Below are 18,854 nucleotides of genomic sequence, written 5' to 3'. Positions count from 1 at the left end.
TTTAAAGGTAAACCCATGAGTGTACTTATCACTGTTTAAGCTTCTGTGAGGTTCTAGTCTGAAAAATGTCTCGTCTATACTCACTGGCAAACATGCGCCCATGGTCACTGTGAGCTTCCTGCCCAGCCTCTCTCTGCATGAGGGTGCACCCCTAAGGACTGTGCGCGTGTGACGTGGCTGGCAGTTCCCAGGGGAGCTGGCTGGGGAACCCGGGTCAGCACGCAGTGTCCTGAGCTGTGCAATCAGAAGCAGTCATCCTGAAAACCAGGTTCCCCAGCCAGCTTTCGAAACTTTAAAATCATAGGACGAGCTTGTGAAACCTAACCTTTTAGGCTGGCTCATCTCTTCTGCTGGAAAGTGGATGAGGCCATTAATTCAGGGTGGACATGGTCCTCCAGGTTAACGAGGCCTGGGGTCTTCCAAAGCACTTTCAGGAGACGTCTCATCATCCCCACAAAAGAGAGCGAACGATAAACCATGAAAGATGATGTTTTATAAACTGTATTCAATTATTCACACCAAAGGATGTCCATTGAAATTATGAACATTTCTAAATATATTTCATGTATCATACATATATATACTTTATATGTATAATTACATATCAACAAAAGATTTCTTGCAGCTCTAAGCATGTAAGTAAAACAAAGCTGGATTTTGCCATGTAACACCCATATATGCATATACACTGGCTGTTCGAATTAGGAATTTATTTACACCTTGTCTAGGTTATAATAAATGATTATTGTTCTATTATACAAACATAACAGTAAAGATTTTTTTAAATACAAAGACTGAAAATGAATACATGAAAAAATTACACACATGTACAATATTTATAATTTATAAATGCAAAGTTAAGATCTCTTTAAATTATTGCACTTGGGCATTTTACAAAGATTTTTATGTCATACATAAAAAGTCATTTTTGGAAATTACTAACTCATCAACTACAATAAGGTTGGACATTGTTAACTTGGAATTGTTTTCCCCTTCCAAAAGAGAGCCTAGTAGGCTTTGGCCGGATTCGCGGCCTGCAAGTCATCAGCCTGTCAGAGGGCCTCCCGTAGGTCCTGGGCAGCAGGAACCTGTCACAGTGCACTCCTAGATGCCTTGCTAGGTGTGGGTACAGCATCTCTTTTGTTCATATGTTCGTGTAGAGAAAGTCACCTTTTCTTCTCAGAATCAAGATGCTGCATTTGTACAAATTTTGGTAACTTTCACAGTGTTTTAGGCAAGCACGTAATTTCAAACAGGTAGGAACATTGTTTAGAAATACCTTCTATTGGTGAATCGACTGTACTTTCAATCTGCACACTAAATGGGTAGGCAGCATACACCATACAATAGATTGTGTGGAAAAAATGTTCCCAGCAGTCACTTATGTTGGGTATTTGAGCTACAGCAGAGAACTGGGTTATTAGGGTGACCTAAGAAAAAAACAGGTTGCAATACCCATGATAGATTGATATTGTAGGTGACCAGGAATATTACAGTTTTAAAACTTAATTTACATCAGGCATAAAAATGTTTCGCTCAAACTTCTGCAAATATATAGTGCCTCAAATTACTAGCTGAGCATTGAAATGTACACACTGACTTCCCTACCGGTCCTTTTCTGGGCCCTCAGAGCCAGGTCTGTTACTGTCTCTCACACAGGCAGGAAAGAGCAGGCAGACTGCGCAACTCAAAAAGCACTGTGTCTGCTGCCAGCTTAAGAGAAAAATTAGGTGACTACCGTGATGCTTCTTTGGATTTTAAATGTGTTTTTCTTGAGTAATATTAATATGTTCCATCTTTTTAATCTGTAACAAGAACACCATTGAACCTTTTTTCTTTTTTTTTTTCCATCACATAAAATGTATCCAATGCTTCAAGCAACCAAACTATGCAGTTTTTTTTTGTTTTGTTTTGTTTTGTTTTGTTTTTTTAAAGACAACAAAAGCCATATGTACTGCACCGGGTACCACTGATTTTAAACTTTTAGTATAAATGTGTAAAAAAGTGAGTGAATGTGTATCAGATTAATACTTACACACACGTGAAACTCTAACAGCCATGCGCTGCTAAGTGTGAGGAACTGACTGGTAGCACACGCAGCCAACTCAAGTTGTGCAGTGAGTGATAAATGAACACTTGCAGTAGAAGGGATCCACTAAAGTGACTAAATGAAGAGTCCTTGAGAACTACAACCTAGATAAAATCAGCGAAGTGTAGAAAGCAGATACATTGGAGCTATATAGAGAAGTGATTTCAAAATCTAAATCATGCTTATGTACCTGCAAACCAACAAAACCACATCCCAAGCACAGTCCCTGGAAGTTGTTTCAGTAAAGGCAATCTGAGCTGTTAACTGGTTGCAGTTACAGGGTGTATGTCAAGCAAGCCAAAGAAAGGATAGGAATCTGATGAGGAGAGAATGGTCCTGTTCACTCAACTTCATCAAATCAACCAGCGTGTGGCCCATTAAGTGTTTTCAGTTTTACTTAAGGAAAAAGAAAAAGAAAAAAGCAAATTAATGACCAGGAGAGAGGAAGTACAACTGCAGTGTTAAAGTCAGGGCACAGGCCAAGGCGTGGTGAATAATTTAGTACTGTTGAAGCTCAAACCTTGACTGTGAATTAAAAGACCAGAAACACAGCATGGCAAACTAAAAACCCAGGTATCCAAGGATCTGTGCATCTCTGCACGTCCTGTGTAAATATATTTGGTATATCTGAATATACCAATAATGCAAAATTCACTAAGATTGTACAAATTCAAAAACAAAAATGCTTTTAAAGCATGCTAAAAAAGGGAAACCTACGCTGAACAAATTTAGTTTCAGATCAACTCTCCTTCCTTGGCTTTGAGTTCCCTAGAATGTCACTGTAAAGGTCACCATGAGGAGGAGCCAGGATAGAACCTGCTGGCTGGACTCTCAGCAGGCTCTTTCCCCAGGTTGGTCTCTCAGTCTCGTCTTAGTAGTAACAAAAGCTGGGGGTGAGATACAGGGGCCCTGGCTTGGAGAAAGGGTCATGTTTGTTAGCCAGTTACACCCAAAGCTTCTCTTTTAGTTTTCCTAATTAATCAATTCACAAAGTCAACTACTAATTAATAAGATGCTTGCATTTTTATAGAATTTTATTCCACTGCCAGAGTTCAACAATTCATGTTGTTGCTGGCATACATTTATATTTCCAACAGGATTTCTGGTTAAAAAAAAAGTTCACTAAGTCTGGAAAGAAAATGGAATAATTGCAAGTAACCATAAACTTGTCTACTACTAATTAACATAAACAATATGAATTTCTACAAACTGGCCATTCTACATTAGTTGTGGCTGCTTACCAAATTTATATCAGACAGGGAAAATCCAGCCTACTCTAAAATCCCACCTTAATCTGGCATTAAAACCACCTGCCTTTTAAGAAAAGATCTGGGAAAAAGATGAGAAACAGAATTCCAAAGTTTGTCTGCTAAACATATTTGCCAAAATGCAAAGATGCTCCTGACTGTACGTTTTCCAAGATGAATCATTAACTGGATATCAGTGCATCCTGGGACCTTTCTAGGTCTATCTGTGCTTCCTAAATCAACCTCACACATGGCGAGAGTGACGGAAACACTTGAAGTTGGCATACAGTCCTTTGTTCAAGCTGTGCTCCTATTATGACAAAATTTCACAAGCAAAGGATGGACCACCCACCATACTTTGGAAAACTATTCAGAGTAGAGGTCATACAATACACTTGGCCATATCAAATTAAAAGAACTTCCTGTGATCATCTTATCAGAAAGGTGACCTTAAAATGTAAAAGCTGCCATGCGAGTCCTGCCCAGTGGCTGTTTTCCCATCAAGAAACAGGATTCAGCGTGCCTTTAAAATCCTTTTAATTAAACAATGATCTTAAATGATACCCCCTCCTGCAATTCATCTTACAGATTAAATCAGATGATTAATTTATGGAATGAAAGTTGTATGGAATCATTTCATAAATTTAGGAGGAAACCATCAACTTTTTAGAAGTTTATCCGCACTGAATAATCACACTTTGGTCAACTTACCAAGCAACAGACATTTCCCAACACAAAAGTCACTTTTTAAAGAATGGGGACGACTTATTTTCATACGTTTGCCCTCTCTCCCTCTCTCTCCTCCTCTCTCACGTGCTGTATGTGTGACATGCTCCGCACGTGCATGGAGTGTGGAGATCTTGCTCAGTGGTGTTCCTCTCTAGTCGTCGTATGTGACACAAGAGCAAATGGAGCTGCATGGAGTGACAGCGGCAGCCTCAGAGGCCATGAGGGACACACAGTGTCAGTCTGAACAACACCACTGTTCACGCGCAGTCAGCTCCACTGTAACAGACCAGCCATGTGGCGGAAAAGGCTTTGATTTTGCAGAAATCAAGCTCATATGAATGATGTGTAAGGTCCTGAATATTTAGAAGCCTCTTTCTAAAGATCTATTTTCTAAAGCACTCTTCCATGCTCCTGCCATTAGAACAGAGAATGACTATCTGCTATGCACTGGCTGTCACTTCTTGTTCCCTGATTCCCTGAGGTTCAGGCGCCACTGTGCCATTGTGCTAAGAATCTTGAGAGCACTAGCATGAACTGGTCTGCCTGCTCTCTAATGGTTGCAGAAGGGGTCCAGAGAATTCTGTTGGTCTTCTAAACACTAACACTGTTCAGTGATGTGAGTCTACCAAAAAAATCACACAGAAGAAACGATCCAACCCACAGGCTTTGATGTGGATGTTTAATCCAGGAGGAGAGGACAGAAACAAACATGGACAGTGCAAGGGCACTGTGGCCTCCCTGTGACTGTTCCCTCACAGCATGCCTCTGAGAGATGACTGCACAGTGCAGAGAGAGAACAAGAGGGATGCCAGCAGACCAGAGTGAAGCTATGGAATGTTAAAACGTCATGGTGCCATTTGATTTTAAGGGAAATGCATGGTCCTTTAATGAAGGAACTTTCAGAGTAAACCTTTCATTTTGAATATGAGTCTAAAGTTTTGCCAGGACAAAGTGACAATTTCAAGGAATCATTATTAAATCATTCACATTTTACATTCACAAGACTTGTTCGTTCGAAGTTTTGTAGGCCTTGCTTTTATTTTGTTCTTTATATGAAGGTTCAATAAATTTGCCAAGAATACAATGAGGATTTCTTTTTTAACTCTCTGACATTGTTCGAACTAAAACTTGAAGTTCTGAGATTTACTGGAATGCACACCTACATCTCTCCTCCAGCGGTCAGACGTCCACCTCCCTTAGTGTCAACTGGTTCAATCAGGCCCTCGACTGCAACCGAGAGGCGTCGGCTTTTCCATCACTTCTTACTCTGTGATTCCATGCCTCTGCTCCTGAGGCGCCGGGCTACAACTCAGGTCACCTCCACGGGGGTCACACACGAACATTCACAATAGTAAAGTGTAAAAACCTATTTATAACCAAGGACGTCAAAGCAACAATGGTGCGAGAGCCAGGTAGAACACCACAAAGTAGGCGTCAAACCCCAGGGAAGGCGCGTGGAGGCACCCCTGGGAGTCTGGTTCTGTTTCCGTAAGGCCTGGGCTAATCAGCCTGCTGGAAAAGGGCGGCAGGGCAGCTGGGGTCCTGGCCAGCTGACCCCGAGCCCGGCCCCGCTGCTGCTCTCTGGCTGCGGGTGTGCTGACACCGTCAGGACGTCTGCTCGCACACACAACTGACGTCAGCTTCTCCAAGAGGTCTGCATCCCAGCGTCCAGGTGTAGGTTTTCCCCCCTCAAAAATAAAAGGAAATAAGTCAAAGAAGCAAGATGAGACTTGCTGGGTGGGATGACTGGCCCCTGCTGTCAGCCATCAGTCTTCCCGGGCAGCTTCTCAGAGGTCTCTGGGGCTGCTGGCGAGGCTGAGATCCACTGGGCACTCTCCTCCCCTCGGATCACCTTCTCCCACTGACTGAGGTTGTCCCTGGGGGCAGAAGACAGAGGGGAAGTTGAAAAGAGAACTTCTGCGTTCCGTCTCCAATGCTGACCAAACAGCCCTGAGCATGACTGGGCACAAGGCTCCTGTGCCCTGGGGTGTGGCTCTCGGACAGCACCCGCCATGTTTCTTCGGGAGGAGCCTCAGAAACACCGGCACTGGGCACTGCGTCCCACCTAGTCAGCCTCAGAGACAAAGCCACTCGAGGGCTCAGGATGTGCCCCTGCTTAGGTGTTAGGAGGAACTGACCTGGGGCAGTGAGCCCCAGAGTTGCCTGCTGGGCTCTGCAGGATGAGCAGAGGCAAAGATGCCAGTGTGGGAGGCCACTCGGCTGTGGCAGAGCACGACAACGTGTTGACCTGCAGGTGACACACAGGGCTCCTCCTGGAGGCCGGCTGACACTCCTCACTACACTTGAGGCCCTCGTTCTGAATACTGTGTCATACGTAAAAATAAACTGCCTGGGCACAAGCTTTTAAATGTCTTGCTACCGGAAAACGCCACATGTGATCTGGTGACCTCCCACATGAGGCGCAGCCCGTGCCTCCTGCAGCCCTCTGATGGCCCCCTGCTCCTTGGTCTGAATGTCACAGGCATGCTACCTGTGACCGTGAGATGGCGACTGCTGCAGGCCCACCAGGTGCTCCCCATGCTAACCTGGCAGAGTTCTTGGAACACTTCCCACCTTGACTCAGAGTCAAAATCAGAAGGGAACTTTGACATTGGCAAACAAAACTCATAAAGAGCACAGTAAAACTCTTTCCCCAAACGGGGCAAGGTGGTGCACGCCTGTAATCCCAGCAGCTCAGGAGGCTGAGGCAGGAGGATGGTTGAGTTCAAAGCCAGCCTCAGCAACTTGGCCAGGAGCTAAGCAACTCAGCAGGACCCTGGCTCTAAATAAAAGACAAAATCCGGCTGGGGGTGTGGCTCAGTGGTCGAGTGAGTTCAATCCCTGCTACCCTGGACAAAAAAAACCAGACTCTTTCCCCAAGTTTCTCTTATCAGCATGACAAAGGGTTCCCTCACGTATAGCCTGAAGAGGGCTTCAGTTTTAATTTCCGTACATAACATCAGTTATCACTTTCCCAGACTCCAGGTTTCCTGACACACTGGAAAAAGATGCTGTTTAGAATGTTCCTCAAATACCGATGACACATGCTGAATTTTTCAAGCGTTGGTAAGACTACAGGGGTCTCATCAAGATGGCGGGGTTCAGCCAGGTGCTGCAGAAGACTGCCTCCCAGCTGCCACGTCGGCTGTGTGCTACATTCACGGAGCTGCCCGGGACGCACCGCCACCACCAGGCTGGTGCCACGGCACCCGTCCAGTCCTGCCACTTCTGAATATTTGGCATGAAGCAGAGAATTCGAGATCGGAAAGGACTTCTGAGTGTTACTTAGGAATTTTTAAAGCTACGTGCTGGAGTCAGATTGATATTCCAATGTCTCTTCCACAACAGGGTACCACTAGGAACGAGTCCTGGCTCAAATGCCAGCTTCCCATCACAGCTGAGCCCTGTGCACACTGCGGATTCCAGTGAACCAACCACAGCTCAGGCTGGCTGAGGCTCCACCAAACCAAGCAGGTCCAAAATCTCCCCAGGAGCAGTAAGGAAAGAGAGACCATCTCTCACACAGAAAAACCCATCATTATTCTATGTTACTGATAGGTTCTGCTTGTTGTCCTCAAAGAACAGTCCACAAAGTAAATTTCAACAGCAGAGAACGGGAGAGCCCTGCGTAGGCTCTGGTTCTGCTTGCCATGGTCGGCACGTGTCAGTCTTCTGTCTTCTCGTGGCGCGTCCATTCCCAGGACTACCAGTGGCTGTGGTAAGTGGTCAGGAACATCAGGGGGCACTCACTCACCTGCTCTCCTCAGAGGGAACATCTTTTAAAAGGTAATTTAAAAAAATCTTTTTAAAATTTCCATGTTCCTAACTGAATTCAGTCCTCAGAAACAAAGTGAGGAAAGGACAGAGAGACTCTGAAGCTAGAACAAATAATAGATGAATTAAATTTCTTTTTGGAAGAAAAAATTACTAAGAGAGGAATGGGCTCCCCATTCAAGTTTTCTCCTTTTCTATTTAAATCATTAACCATGACTTAAGATAAGCCTCTTTCCTAACAGGCACCCATGAACAGAGATGACCGTCCAGACTCACAACACAGGCCTGGGCGAGAACCTCTGCAGGACACCGCCTCCCAGTCCTTCCAGGTCGCCGAAGGTTCTGCGGGTGAGTCCGTGTGTGCTCTGCGCACTCTCTGTGGAACTACAGCGGCTGCGAGAGGACTTGGGGAGGAGGCCCGTCAGCAGATGCCACTCACAGAGCTGGGACAGAGCATGCTCTCCCAGGAAGTGCCAACACTCCTTTAGGAGAGAAGCTTGGTGCCGGGCCACACAGCGCAGCACCCTAAATAGGAGCCCCACCCCAAACAGGGTCTGCACAGCTGACCCCGGACTCTGTCTCAGGCCTGCTCCCCTCCCGGTCCTGCAGGGTGAACTGCCTGAGCATCGGGTGTGTCTAAGCTTCAACTCTGATGGGAACTAACTGCAGGGGAGGAGGAGCCTGCGAAGCTGGCTAGCCAGGACTCTCTGAGACCACTGAAGAGGGAAACTTGATACCTAGGCAAACACAGAGCCCCTCAAATTATATTTACTGTCAACTGTAGAAAAGACATATTCATCATTTGATGGAATGAAAAGTCCTATGGAGTCTTGGACGTATTGCTCTGGACTTGTCTTGTTCTTCTAAATAACATTACAGCTTGAACCACTGTACGTACCTGCACGCTTTCAGCAGAGGCTCAGTCGGGGGGAGGATCTGGGTCAACGTGGTATAGCAGGGAATGGCTACGGCATTGTAGAACCCAAGCTGCCTCCGTGCAAAGTCATGGACAAGAAACAGAACTGCCCATTAGTGATTCTAGTTGACCTAACGTTTCTATTCTCAAGTCTAACTATAAAATTAAATCTTCTAGTTTTGCTGCATATGATATTTGGGCTCAACAACTACTACTGTTGAACGCAGTTTAAGGTACATTAAAATATATCCTAGAAATAGAACATATAAGAAATTAAAACATTACAAAAGTTTGTATCCACTGAAATCTAAAAGCCAGGTAAGCTACAGGGGATCTGTTGATATGAGTCAGAGTCTAACTTGAGCTCAATATGCCAATGCAGAAGTTTCAGAGTCATGCCTGTTGCTCTACAGGTCTGATTGCATCCAGCCTGATGTTCAGGTGTCACTGCAGTGTACCTGCTGTGCACTGTCCTGTGTGGGCACCTGATAGCTACCCATTCCTTCTTCCTTTATTTTTTACCTGTAATAAATGTTATAGACTGTATCACAGCTCTCCAGGGTTATTATTTTCTCAAAATACTAGGTCTAAAAGTTCTAAATTCCATGGTAAAAATATGTTAAAGAATACTTTATTAGAATTTGAAGTCACTTGCAAAGAGATGGTGCTACTTCAGACTGTTCTACTGGAGGCAAGATGCAAAAGACCATGAGACTGTTGGCCAGAGAAGGCAGGTTATCAAGGCCCACCCAGGACCGGCTAGCTGTTCACACCTAGCCCACAACTGCCCAAGCGCAGTATGACTCGACAAGAGGTGCAAGGTGAAATCCAGATTACCAGTTTCCTTAAAAAACAAAAATCAAAACAAAACAAAAAACTGAACTTCAAGAACATGCATCAAGGGACAGGGAAGAATGGTTCCTCTTTGCCTTCTCCTTGGCACCGTCACGACCATCTTCCTGGGAGATGCCTCTGCCTTTCCACTTTTAGCTTAATACCTCATGCAGAGATTCCCTGATTCTAATGTTTAGCAGATGCCATGGGGTAGAAAATCCCAAGAAACAGATTGATTATTGGAAAGTAGAGGATTTCATTATTATGACAAAGAATAAGTTCATAGTGCTCAATAATTTAAGAGCAGCATAGCTGGTAAAATATTAGCTGATCACAGAGATATTTTATTTAAAATTCCCTCACACTATAAAAGGACTCAAAGTTTTGGCAAAAAGCAAGCAATTTTAAAACAAACTATTCTCCTAAGTAAAACACAAAAATAGAACCTAAACCCTGAGCATATCAATGAGAAATTTTCAGCCCTCCTATATATTCTATTGGGTTACCTGTTTAAACATTTGGAAAGGAAAATATGTTAAGATTCTTTTCTGAAACTATGTAACAAGACAAACACCAAATGAATTAACAATCAAATGTAAAGTGATGAAACAAAAAAGAAATAACTAGAGAAAATACTTGAGAGAGTCTAGGTAATCTCAGGGCAGGAAAGGACTTTGAAACACAACATAGAAAGCAAGCACCAGCTAGCACAACCAGTCACTGTGACCCCAAATAGGAGAAAATCCCATGAGCAATGCTAGAAGGCAATCCTGTTTGTGTGTGCGAGTATGCAAGCATGCACGACAGGTATGTCAGATGCACTGTCAAATTAAGAGGGGAAAAAATGAGCCACCCAAGACAACTGCCAGGAGCAAACCACTCAGCCTCCCTGTCACGCCGATCCTCTCTGAGCTGTGGACTTGCCCACAGTAGTAAATTTTCAGAGAGTAGGAAAAACAGGAAACCTATCCAGAACCACCATACTGTGATTTTTTTTGAAATGCTTATAAACAAATTCTACATTAGAAGTTTTTGTTCATAATTTACTTTCTTATTGTGTCATGAGAAGATTGGTAGTTTAAGTTGGTCTCATAATTGAGGAAAATATCACATGCAAGCATGTACCACATTATAAAATTTCTTTCACAATATTAAAACATTAACATGGATCATAATGAAAGAGGATCCATCCTACAAAGAGGATCATTAATGTCAATTTTTATTAAAACAAAATTTTAAAAATACTAAGCATTATTTGTTAGAAAAGAAAAATGGAACTGACACAAAATCCATAATGCTAATATCAAAAAAAAAAAAAAAAAAAAAAAAAACCCCAAAATTTAGTTCAGCCAATGACAAATGTGTTAACAATTCAAATTCATCCGTCCCTGGATTTCAAGTCAGGAGAGTCTGTCGGCTGCAATGGCATCAGCAGAGAGCTGGGTTTCCTAAGTGGGTCTTCTGTCACTAAGCCGGGGTAAACACAGGCTGTCTCCAGCAGTTCTGGTCTGTCCAGAAGCACAGCCTCCTTCCTGCCCACGGGTGGCCAGGCCCTCCAGACTTCCCGCCTTGGCCTGCAGGGTCAGGGGTGGCCCCAGCCTTCGTGGAAGCACAGACTTTTGGATCCCACTTTCCATCCCTCAAGTAAGATTCCTAAGAGTGTGAGAGCATGTGAAGGCTCAGTCGAGTGGGTGGCGGTTCAAGGGTACAGTTCCTCTTCCAGTTCTTAGCCCCTGTAGGATAAATCCTCAACTTTCCTCATCGTCACCAGACCTGTCTCTGCACTCCACATGGTGGTACAGGCTTCCTATTTGTGAACAGTCACAACCACGTGAACTCTCAGACTTTAACAAGTGGACTCTAACAATTCATACCTGACCTTGTGGGACTTCATCCTTCTTGTCTCTGTCCATCATAGGGATAGGCTGTATTCCCAATTTCTTCATTTCATCACCCTAAAATAAAGAGGAGGGAGAAATTATTCTTTCTCAATTTTCAAATAAATGAAATGTTGGAATTAATGAGTTGTTTCCTTTATTTATTTATTTTTTACAAAAATATGGTTACCGTCTCAAGAGGAAGTACTGGGGACTGAAATGGAGCAAATTATATTTCATGCATGTATGATTATGTCAAAATTAACCCCAGCATTAGTGTACTATAGTACTATAGTACACTAGTAAAACATTTTTAAAATAAAAACGTCAAAACAATGAAAATCTTAAAGGCATCAGTGTCTGGTCTTTCATTCGGATGCTCTCCTACACTGCAGTTCCAGACACTCAGTCACCCGGACTCCCCTGCGCGGCAGTTAGCAGAAGTTACAGTGAGGGAGAAACAGCGAACAGCAGGAAGGGAGCTAAGCCAGGGACAGCGGGGAACAGGTGAAGCTGGACTTGAGAGAAGAAAACTCAAGGGCCGTCTACTTGGCGTCAGGACGGGACACCAAATAACTGGCCACACAACATCACTAATTTTATAATTACGGTAGTATCTGAAAAAGATTTCTCACATTACAGGTTCTGGGCTAATTTGTAAATATTATTATGTAATCCTCATGAAACTCTATGAAATAGATATATTATCCTCATCTTAATAGATTTAAAAAATTATCTTGCTTTTCATTAATTGTTAAAACTTGTTAAAATCATCTTCCTTAACGTTCCCTATTCTTTTCCTACTTCCCACTCTTCCCTCACATTCCCTTAATAGTCTAGTAGTTTTAATCGTGCTTGCTTTCAGACTGACCCTTCCTGGATGTGCTGAAGTAGGGCCCGGCGCCCCCTGAGCCCTCTCTGCACAGCAAGGCCTGCCAGAGGGCCCCTTCTACACTGTTGTCGCCACTCTAAATATTAGCATCAGGGTTCTCAGACCTTTCTCTCTGGTCCATCCTAAGTGAGTGCAGCCTATTAAGTTCTTTGCTGTCAATAATTTTACAAGTCCAATAAGAAAACAGATTTTTAAACAGACATTTATTTGAGTGTTTCTTAAAGCAAGGACAAATGCCCAAAAGGAAAGCAACCATGTGCTGTGGACCAGATCTAAAAGCAGGGTTTCCCAGGGACAGAGGGCCAGGAGAGGGCAGTGGCTGCAGGCACGGGCTCCGCTCCATGCTGCTGAGTTGAGCTTCCATCACAACATTTGCAGAGAATGTGAAGAAGTACTGACATAATCAGAACTATCATCATCCAGCTGCCTGGGACCACATACTAAGTGCCAAGCAGGGTTTTAATTAAATACAAGCAAGGTGGCTGAAGACCAGGCTCTCTGATCACTATGATTCAGATTCTGAGATTCGGATTCTGAAAAGAAGCAGGTGGAAAGGGGAAGAGGCCGAGGACTGAGCTGGTGGTGGCTTAAGCAGGAGCGTGAGGTGGGGCTGGGGAAGAACTGTAACCTTAGGGTGCACAGATCAGACCTCAGGTTCCTGTCTGCACAAATTACAAGGTCCTTGAAGGCTGTGCCTATGAGCATGCTGGGAGTTTAACCCTATTAGTGGACTCAGAAATCAATGAGCAGCAAAAAGGGGAAAAGTCACCTTGCATTTCTGTCACTTGTTGATTTACATTTTAGAACACACAGTTCGTAAAATATGAAATATATTTAGGTAAAATTATGTGCAAAACAATAGCTGGCTTCAGACAGGTTTTCTTATGTGCTATTTATAGAAAATACTTGTATTCTGGGTTACATGTGAAAATCAAGCTGGTTATGATAGTAATAAATCAAATATTATAGTTCAGAAAAGAACATCTAAAACAATCTCCTTAGATGACTCTGACAGTAACTAGGTTCTGAGACACACAAGAAAGCAAAGAAAGCTAGTCCTGCAAAAGTGCCGGGGGCGGTGGTGCACACCTGTAATCCCAGCAGCTCGGGAGGCTGAGACAGGAGGATCAAGAGTTCAAAGCCAGCCTCAGCAAGAGTGAGGTGCTAAACAACTCAGTGAGACCTGTTTCTAAATCAAATACAAAACAGGGCTGGGGATGTGGCTCAGTGGCTGTGTGCCCCTGAGTTTAAACCCCGGTTCCAAGCCTTCCAAAAAATAGTCCTGCAAAGTAAACACGCACAAGACGTAAGGAGGTAGTCCAGAAAACCAATGATAGGCACATAATCAGTTCGGGCTGTGGGCCTCAGGGAAGAACCTTCTCTGGTTTTCCACTGTGAACAGTTCAACATCATAATCCTCCCGAGTCAACCTGTGAGTGAGTGATTTGTTAATTTTACATTTTGTTAATTCTCCTGCATAAGTGAGATAAGTGGCTGGATCCTCAACCATACAACTCCTTGGTCTCCAAACTGCCATTTCCGTCTCTACTCCAAAGACGAACCCAAAGGATTTATCGCTCTTTTTCATAAAGTAATCTTTGAACATGCACAGACCTAGGTATCTGTGATCCGTTTGAACAAGAGAATTATATTTTACTTTCTTACAGACAATTCAGAAACCAAATTAAGGAATAAAATGCACATTATTAATAATTTAAACAATTCATTCAGAGGAAGATGCTAACGAATCCATCTGTGTGTTGGTTTCAGGAGCATCAGGAGTTAAATCCCATGTGACCTACAGACTCAGTGTCAGGCGTCTTGCCCACTGGCATGTTCACACCTTCTCATACGTCTTGGGGTGCACAATGATTAGTCTATTTCTACCTACAGGTAAATACAGCCTGGGAATTATTGGTTCCTGTTTGTCTACTGCCTGAAGTAGATGTCCAGTAAGGTTTATTTAATGAACACAAGATCTGTAAGGGAAATAGTAATAGTAATAGTAAGGGAAATTCTTGCACTATTTCTCAGGAATAAATTCCTAAATGCTTTCAGTTAAGAGTAGAGAATATATATACATATTCAAGGAAGATGTAATAGAATCATGATTCTCACTCTGTGTGCCTAATTGCTAAGTCCTTCTTCATTGGACTGATTTTATTGTTCAGAACTAACTAAAAACATTAGCAAGTAAGATATTAAATAAATTATCCATACATTTGATTTTCCCATTTCTTGATATTATCTATATTAATATAAGAATCAAGGACATACCTCAGCCCAGAATTCTGCATATATATCATTTGCTGTCAATTTTGTAACTGGCCACAGTTTTGTCACAGAGCAAAGATCACAGGCAGTCATCATCAAACCAATTACACGGTCTCTAGAACACAATACAAGACTGGTCAGCACAGCACCGGCACATCTGTAGTAAGGACGAGAGAGACTTGTGCATTTCCAGGAGTGAAGTATTCTTCGTGTACTCTTCATGATGGGAGAGAGGTAGCATTAAAAAGCAGACATGAGCAACAGGCAGGACCGTCAAATGGCACTGAGGAACAGCGTCTCTAATAATCAGAGGACAGTCACTCCAATCACTAATACCACGAGGTGTGCACTGGACCTTCTGCTGCCTCAATGTTACCGAAGAAAAGAAACGTAACATGCGCTGTGCTTGCCCCTTCCACATCCCTGTGCGCTCCCACAGCTACAGACCAGGCCTCGTGTTCACGGAGTCTGGAAATTTAGCATGGGAATGAAGTGAGAGAAAATCCTCCTGACACCTGGATTTACAGAAGGAAAGCCTGAAGAGTGCAGATCTGGTGAGGTCTCTACGAGGGGGCAGCTCAGGACAAGGCCAGGAAGGATGGACGTGCAGGGCTCTCTGTCCACATGCACAGCGTTGGGCCACACACTCCTGTGCTTGGCCTTCCCAATGTCTAGCCCACATAAAATGAGCTCTCCTCTCGGCTGCTTGGCATTCCCATCAGTGCACTCCATACCTGGCTTTCTAGTTCTCTGAGAATGGCTCACTCTTTTCTTTTGCACAGATATATACCCACACTAGATTCACTCTAGGAATATATGATTATCTGAAGGAAGTCTACATTTAAGGCCCATTTCCTTTAGTCCATTCAACTAATTCTCTCTTTTACAATCCTACTTTCTGTAAGGACACATCTCTCACAGATTAGACAGTTGATTACCTGGCCTGTAATCCCAAATAGACACACAGGAAAAATCCACATCCCTTTATCAGGGAACTATAATATTTTCTTAATGGAGTAGTTTATGGCTTAAAAGAATATTTTCGTATTTGGCCTCTAAGGAAATAAGTATATTATCCATATTATCAATCAGAACAAGTATATTATCTATTTTCTCTGCATGTAGATTCATTTAATCAGAAAGAGAACACTAATTATTTACAAATAATTATTTCATGTGATTAAAATAATTCAATCTCATTCTGTTTATATTCACCAAAAAAGTCAACATTTGTTTTTCTTTGCTAAATAATATAAATTTTAATCTCAAAAGAGATTTCTTATTTCATAAATTTATAAAAAAAAGTTAATAGAATTGGGCATTAAAAAACATGAAAGCAATTTTTTCACTGGAAATCTTTGCACATATAAATTTGTCACTGTGAGAATTAGAAAGATTATGATAGTTTTATTTTTCTGTTAAAATTACTTAAGACCAAACAATTTAGCAGCACTAATTTGATTGTTAACCAAAAAAGTAAGCAGATTAGAAATTTGGTATGAAATGTCCTTGATAAATACACTCAGTTTTTACTCCCGATTACAAATTAGTTAGATGGTCACTTAATGGGAGCTAGAATCAAGGTTCTAGTTCTGTTCACAAATGGAAGGTAGACCTGGCTGCTATGGATGCTTAATTCTTAGTGCATTTAACAACACTCTTGGCATGGCCTCTGACACCCAGTCCCTGAATGCTATGGAGTAGGAGCCCAGCACAACGCCTGTGGCTACACTCATTTAATCCAAAAAGTTCTGAATGCCTGCAATGTAGCGACACGGCTTTAGCAAAGAACAAGATCCTAGAGCATTCTAGTAGGGAAAGGTAGATAATAAACAGGTATAAAAATTCATGCAGCAACTGGTGCTATGTAAAAATGAAAAAGATGAAATAAATAAAAGAAAAAGGAAGCCACTGCAAGACCTGTGAGACGGTTCAGCAGAGGAGCACGGGAAGACCTAGGGGTCAAGTGTGGCCCACTAGGAGGAAAGGCAGTAGGAAAGAGAGGTGGGAACGAGGTGGGCACTTCTCTGACCACTGAAGTCTGGAGAAAGTGGCCAGCGCGGGGCTCGCAGCTCACCTTGTTCTCAGTTTGAAGGTGAGACACTGAAGGCTTTCCAGGGGCCAGGTAGTAGCACGTGTTAAAGAGGATGGGCTCAGGCCCTGTGGGAACTGAGGGCAGGGCAGACCCGCGGGCCATCAGGAGAACACGAGGGTGGTTCCCACTAGAGACCCCACTCCTGCAGCATGCACACAGGGGCATGAGCAGAGAGCGGGAGGACAGACTCGGAAGGTGAAGCACGTGGCGCTGTGTGACCACCCACAGGAGCTACCATGCCCAGTCTTCTTTCCCTCCCTCCTCCCACACCACGTGCCTTATCCTAGACCTGGTGGAGTCAAAGGGGAACACAGGCTCTTCCGACGTGTGGACACTGCCCAGCAGTGCACACAGTTGGCTACTCTGGGCCAGCACACTTTAAAATTCTCCATTAGAAGATCACAACGCTTTCCAGGAGGGAGGAAAAGAAGCCACCAAGGCTGCGGGACTTCAGATGAACTACTGATGGGCAGGAAGGAAGCTCCCCGCCTCCCCACACACTCCAAAGAGAGAGTTGGCCAAGGACAGGGTCCACACCCTGCGGGAGAAGAGTGGGGACGGGCAGCAGCCAAGGAGGAGACACCTACTACTTTACAGAAGATTTTAGGTGGAGGCCTGAAGGAAGTATAGACTGTGTTCTTGTGTAATTGTAACGGCAGGTGCTCATCTGTGTGAACACCCAGAAATCGAAAGAATGGGGTGGCCAGCACCATTTCCTCTCTGAGCTGCAGTTGCAAGGTGCAGTGCTTTTAAAAAGGTCTGCAGGCACTAGGTTTTGTGGCCACAGCAGAGACTTCTGAGGTGTCCTTGCCTCTCCAGTGGGAACTGGACAAAACAACAACGCAGCCTAGCTGTAAAGCAGTAACGTTAAGCAGCGTATGGCAGCTAGGTTGCTAATCTGCAGCAGATGTCACACTCAGGAGAACAGAGGGGCTACAGGAAGGGACCATCCACAAACATGTGGGCTGGTTACAGGGACTGGGAAGTGGGGAAGACTGAGGGGTCAGTAACAGGGGAGGCCCCACTTCTGAAGAGACGAGGATAGGAGAAGGCAGCAGACCCAGCATGGGCTGGCCCATGAGAGACTCCAACCCCTAGCTCCGCCTCACCCAGGCCAACAGGGACGAAGCCAGGCGAGGAGACAGGACGTCTCACCTCCAACCCTCCTATTTCTTCATTGCCACCCACAGATGAGCTACCCAGCATACTGGAACTATTTAAATATCAAACTACATTCCTGTCCATTTATCAGAATGGCACAGAAATAGAAAAATGGTTTTTAAATTTTTAAAAATTTTTAGTTGTAGATGGACATGATACCTTTTCTTTTTTCATTTATCTTTATGTGGTGCTAGTATCAAACCTACACCTCAAACCTGCTAGGCAAGTGCTCTACCACTAGGCTACATACAGCCCCAGTCCAGAAAAAATGTTTTGTAAGCCAAAATTTTTTATTTATCTAAGAAAATTCTTGCTGTTAGATCTTTAGGCTCAGTTTCAAGTATCAGGGCAGCCCAACACAAAACTGTTACAAAAAAATGGGGAAAAAAAATTAAAAAAGCATGTCCTGTTTATCTGTCTTCCTTTTTAACCACTTGATTTTTTGTCAGTATTGACATTTTATTGGCAAATTCTCTAACTTCGTATTGACTCCTTGAAATTTCTTTTGTATTACCATACTCAAAAGCACATTGATGTGCAGCCCAGACCAGCCCCCCACATGAGTTGTGCTGAGAACAGCTGGGGTGGCCCAGGAAGGGAACTTTGGGGGCTCGGCAAGCAACTGGCAGCCCACACATCTTCTTAAGGACATGTCATCCACCCTCATTTTAAGTTCTCTATTTTGTTTCAGAATAGTCACATGTAGTATTTGAGAAGAAACAAGGTTAAATCTTTCTCCCTTCAGTTATTATTTTAATGATTCTTCATCTTGTTTGTAAATCTATCTTTGAGGGATTTTAAATCACTGAATTGAGAAATTTAAATGTCCTCAATAACTACTATATGTTATGTCCTTACTGACTAAGCATTAAACTAGAGTGAGGATGAAGCAGTTTCTCTGAAAACATTGTGAAGAGCTGCAGAATCAAAATCAGACAGACTTTAGAATCTGTTTCCAATGACATG

At 43.4% G+C, this 18,854-nt stretch overlaps 1 protein-coding gene across 1 annotated transcript in view; it reads right to left on the bottom strand.

The window, feature by feature from the left end:
• Nucleotides 1–488: 488 nt before the first annotated feature.
• The window catches only part of PDE10A (phosphodiesterase 10A), a 291,313-nt gene continuing 272,947 nt past the window's right edge, over nt 489–18,854 (bottom strand). Inside the window, 4 exon segments of the mRNA XM_079148244.1 lie at nt 489–5,942; nt 8,738–8,826; nt 11,464–11,544; nt 14,636–14,747. Of these exon segments, the coding sequence (XP_079004370.1) occupies nt 5,825–5,942; nt 8,738–8,826; nt 11,464–11,544; nt 14,636–14,747 (400 nt within the window). The 3' untranslated portion in view covers nt 489–5,824.

The sequence above is a fragment of the Sciurus vulgaris genome (assembly GCF_902686455.1).
Source record: "Sciurus vulgaris genome assembly, chromosome: 7".
NCBI classification, from domain to species: domain Eukaryota; kingdom Metazoa; phylum Chordata; class Mammalia; order Rodentia; family Sciuridae; genus Sciurus; species Sciurus vulgaris.
This window is presented reverse-complemented; position numbering and strand designations above follow the sequence as displayed.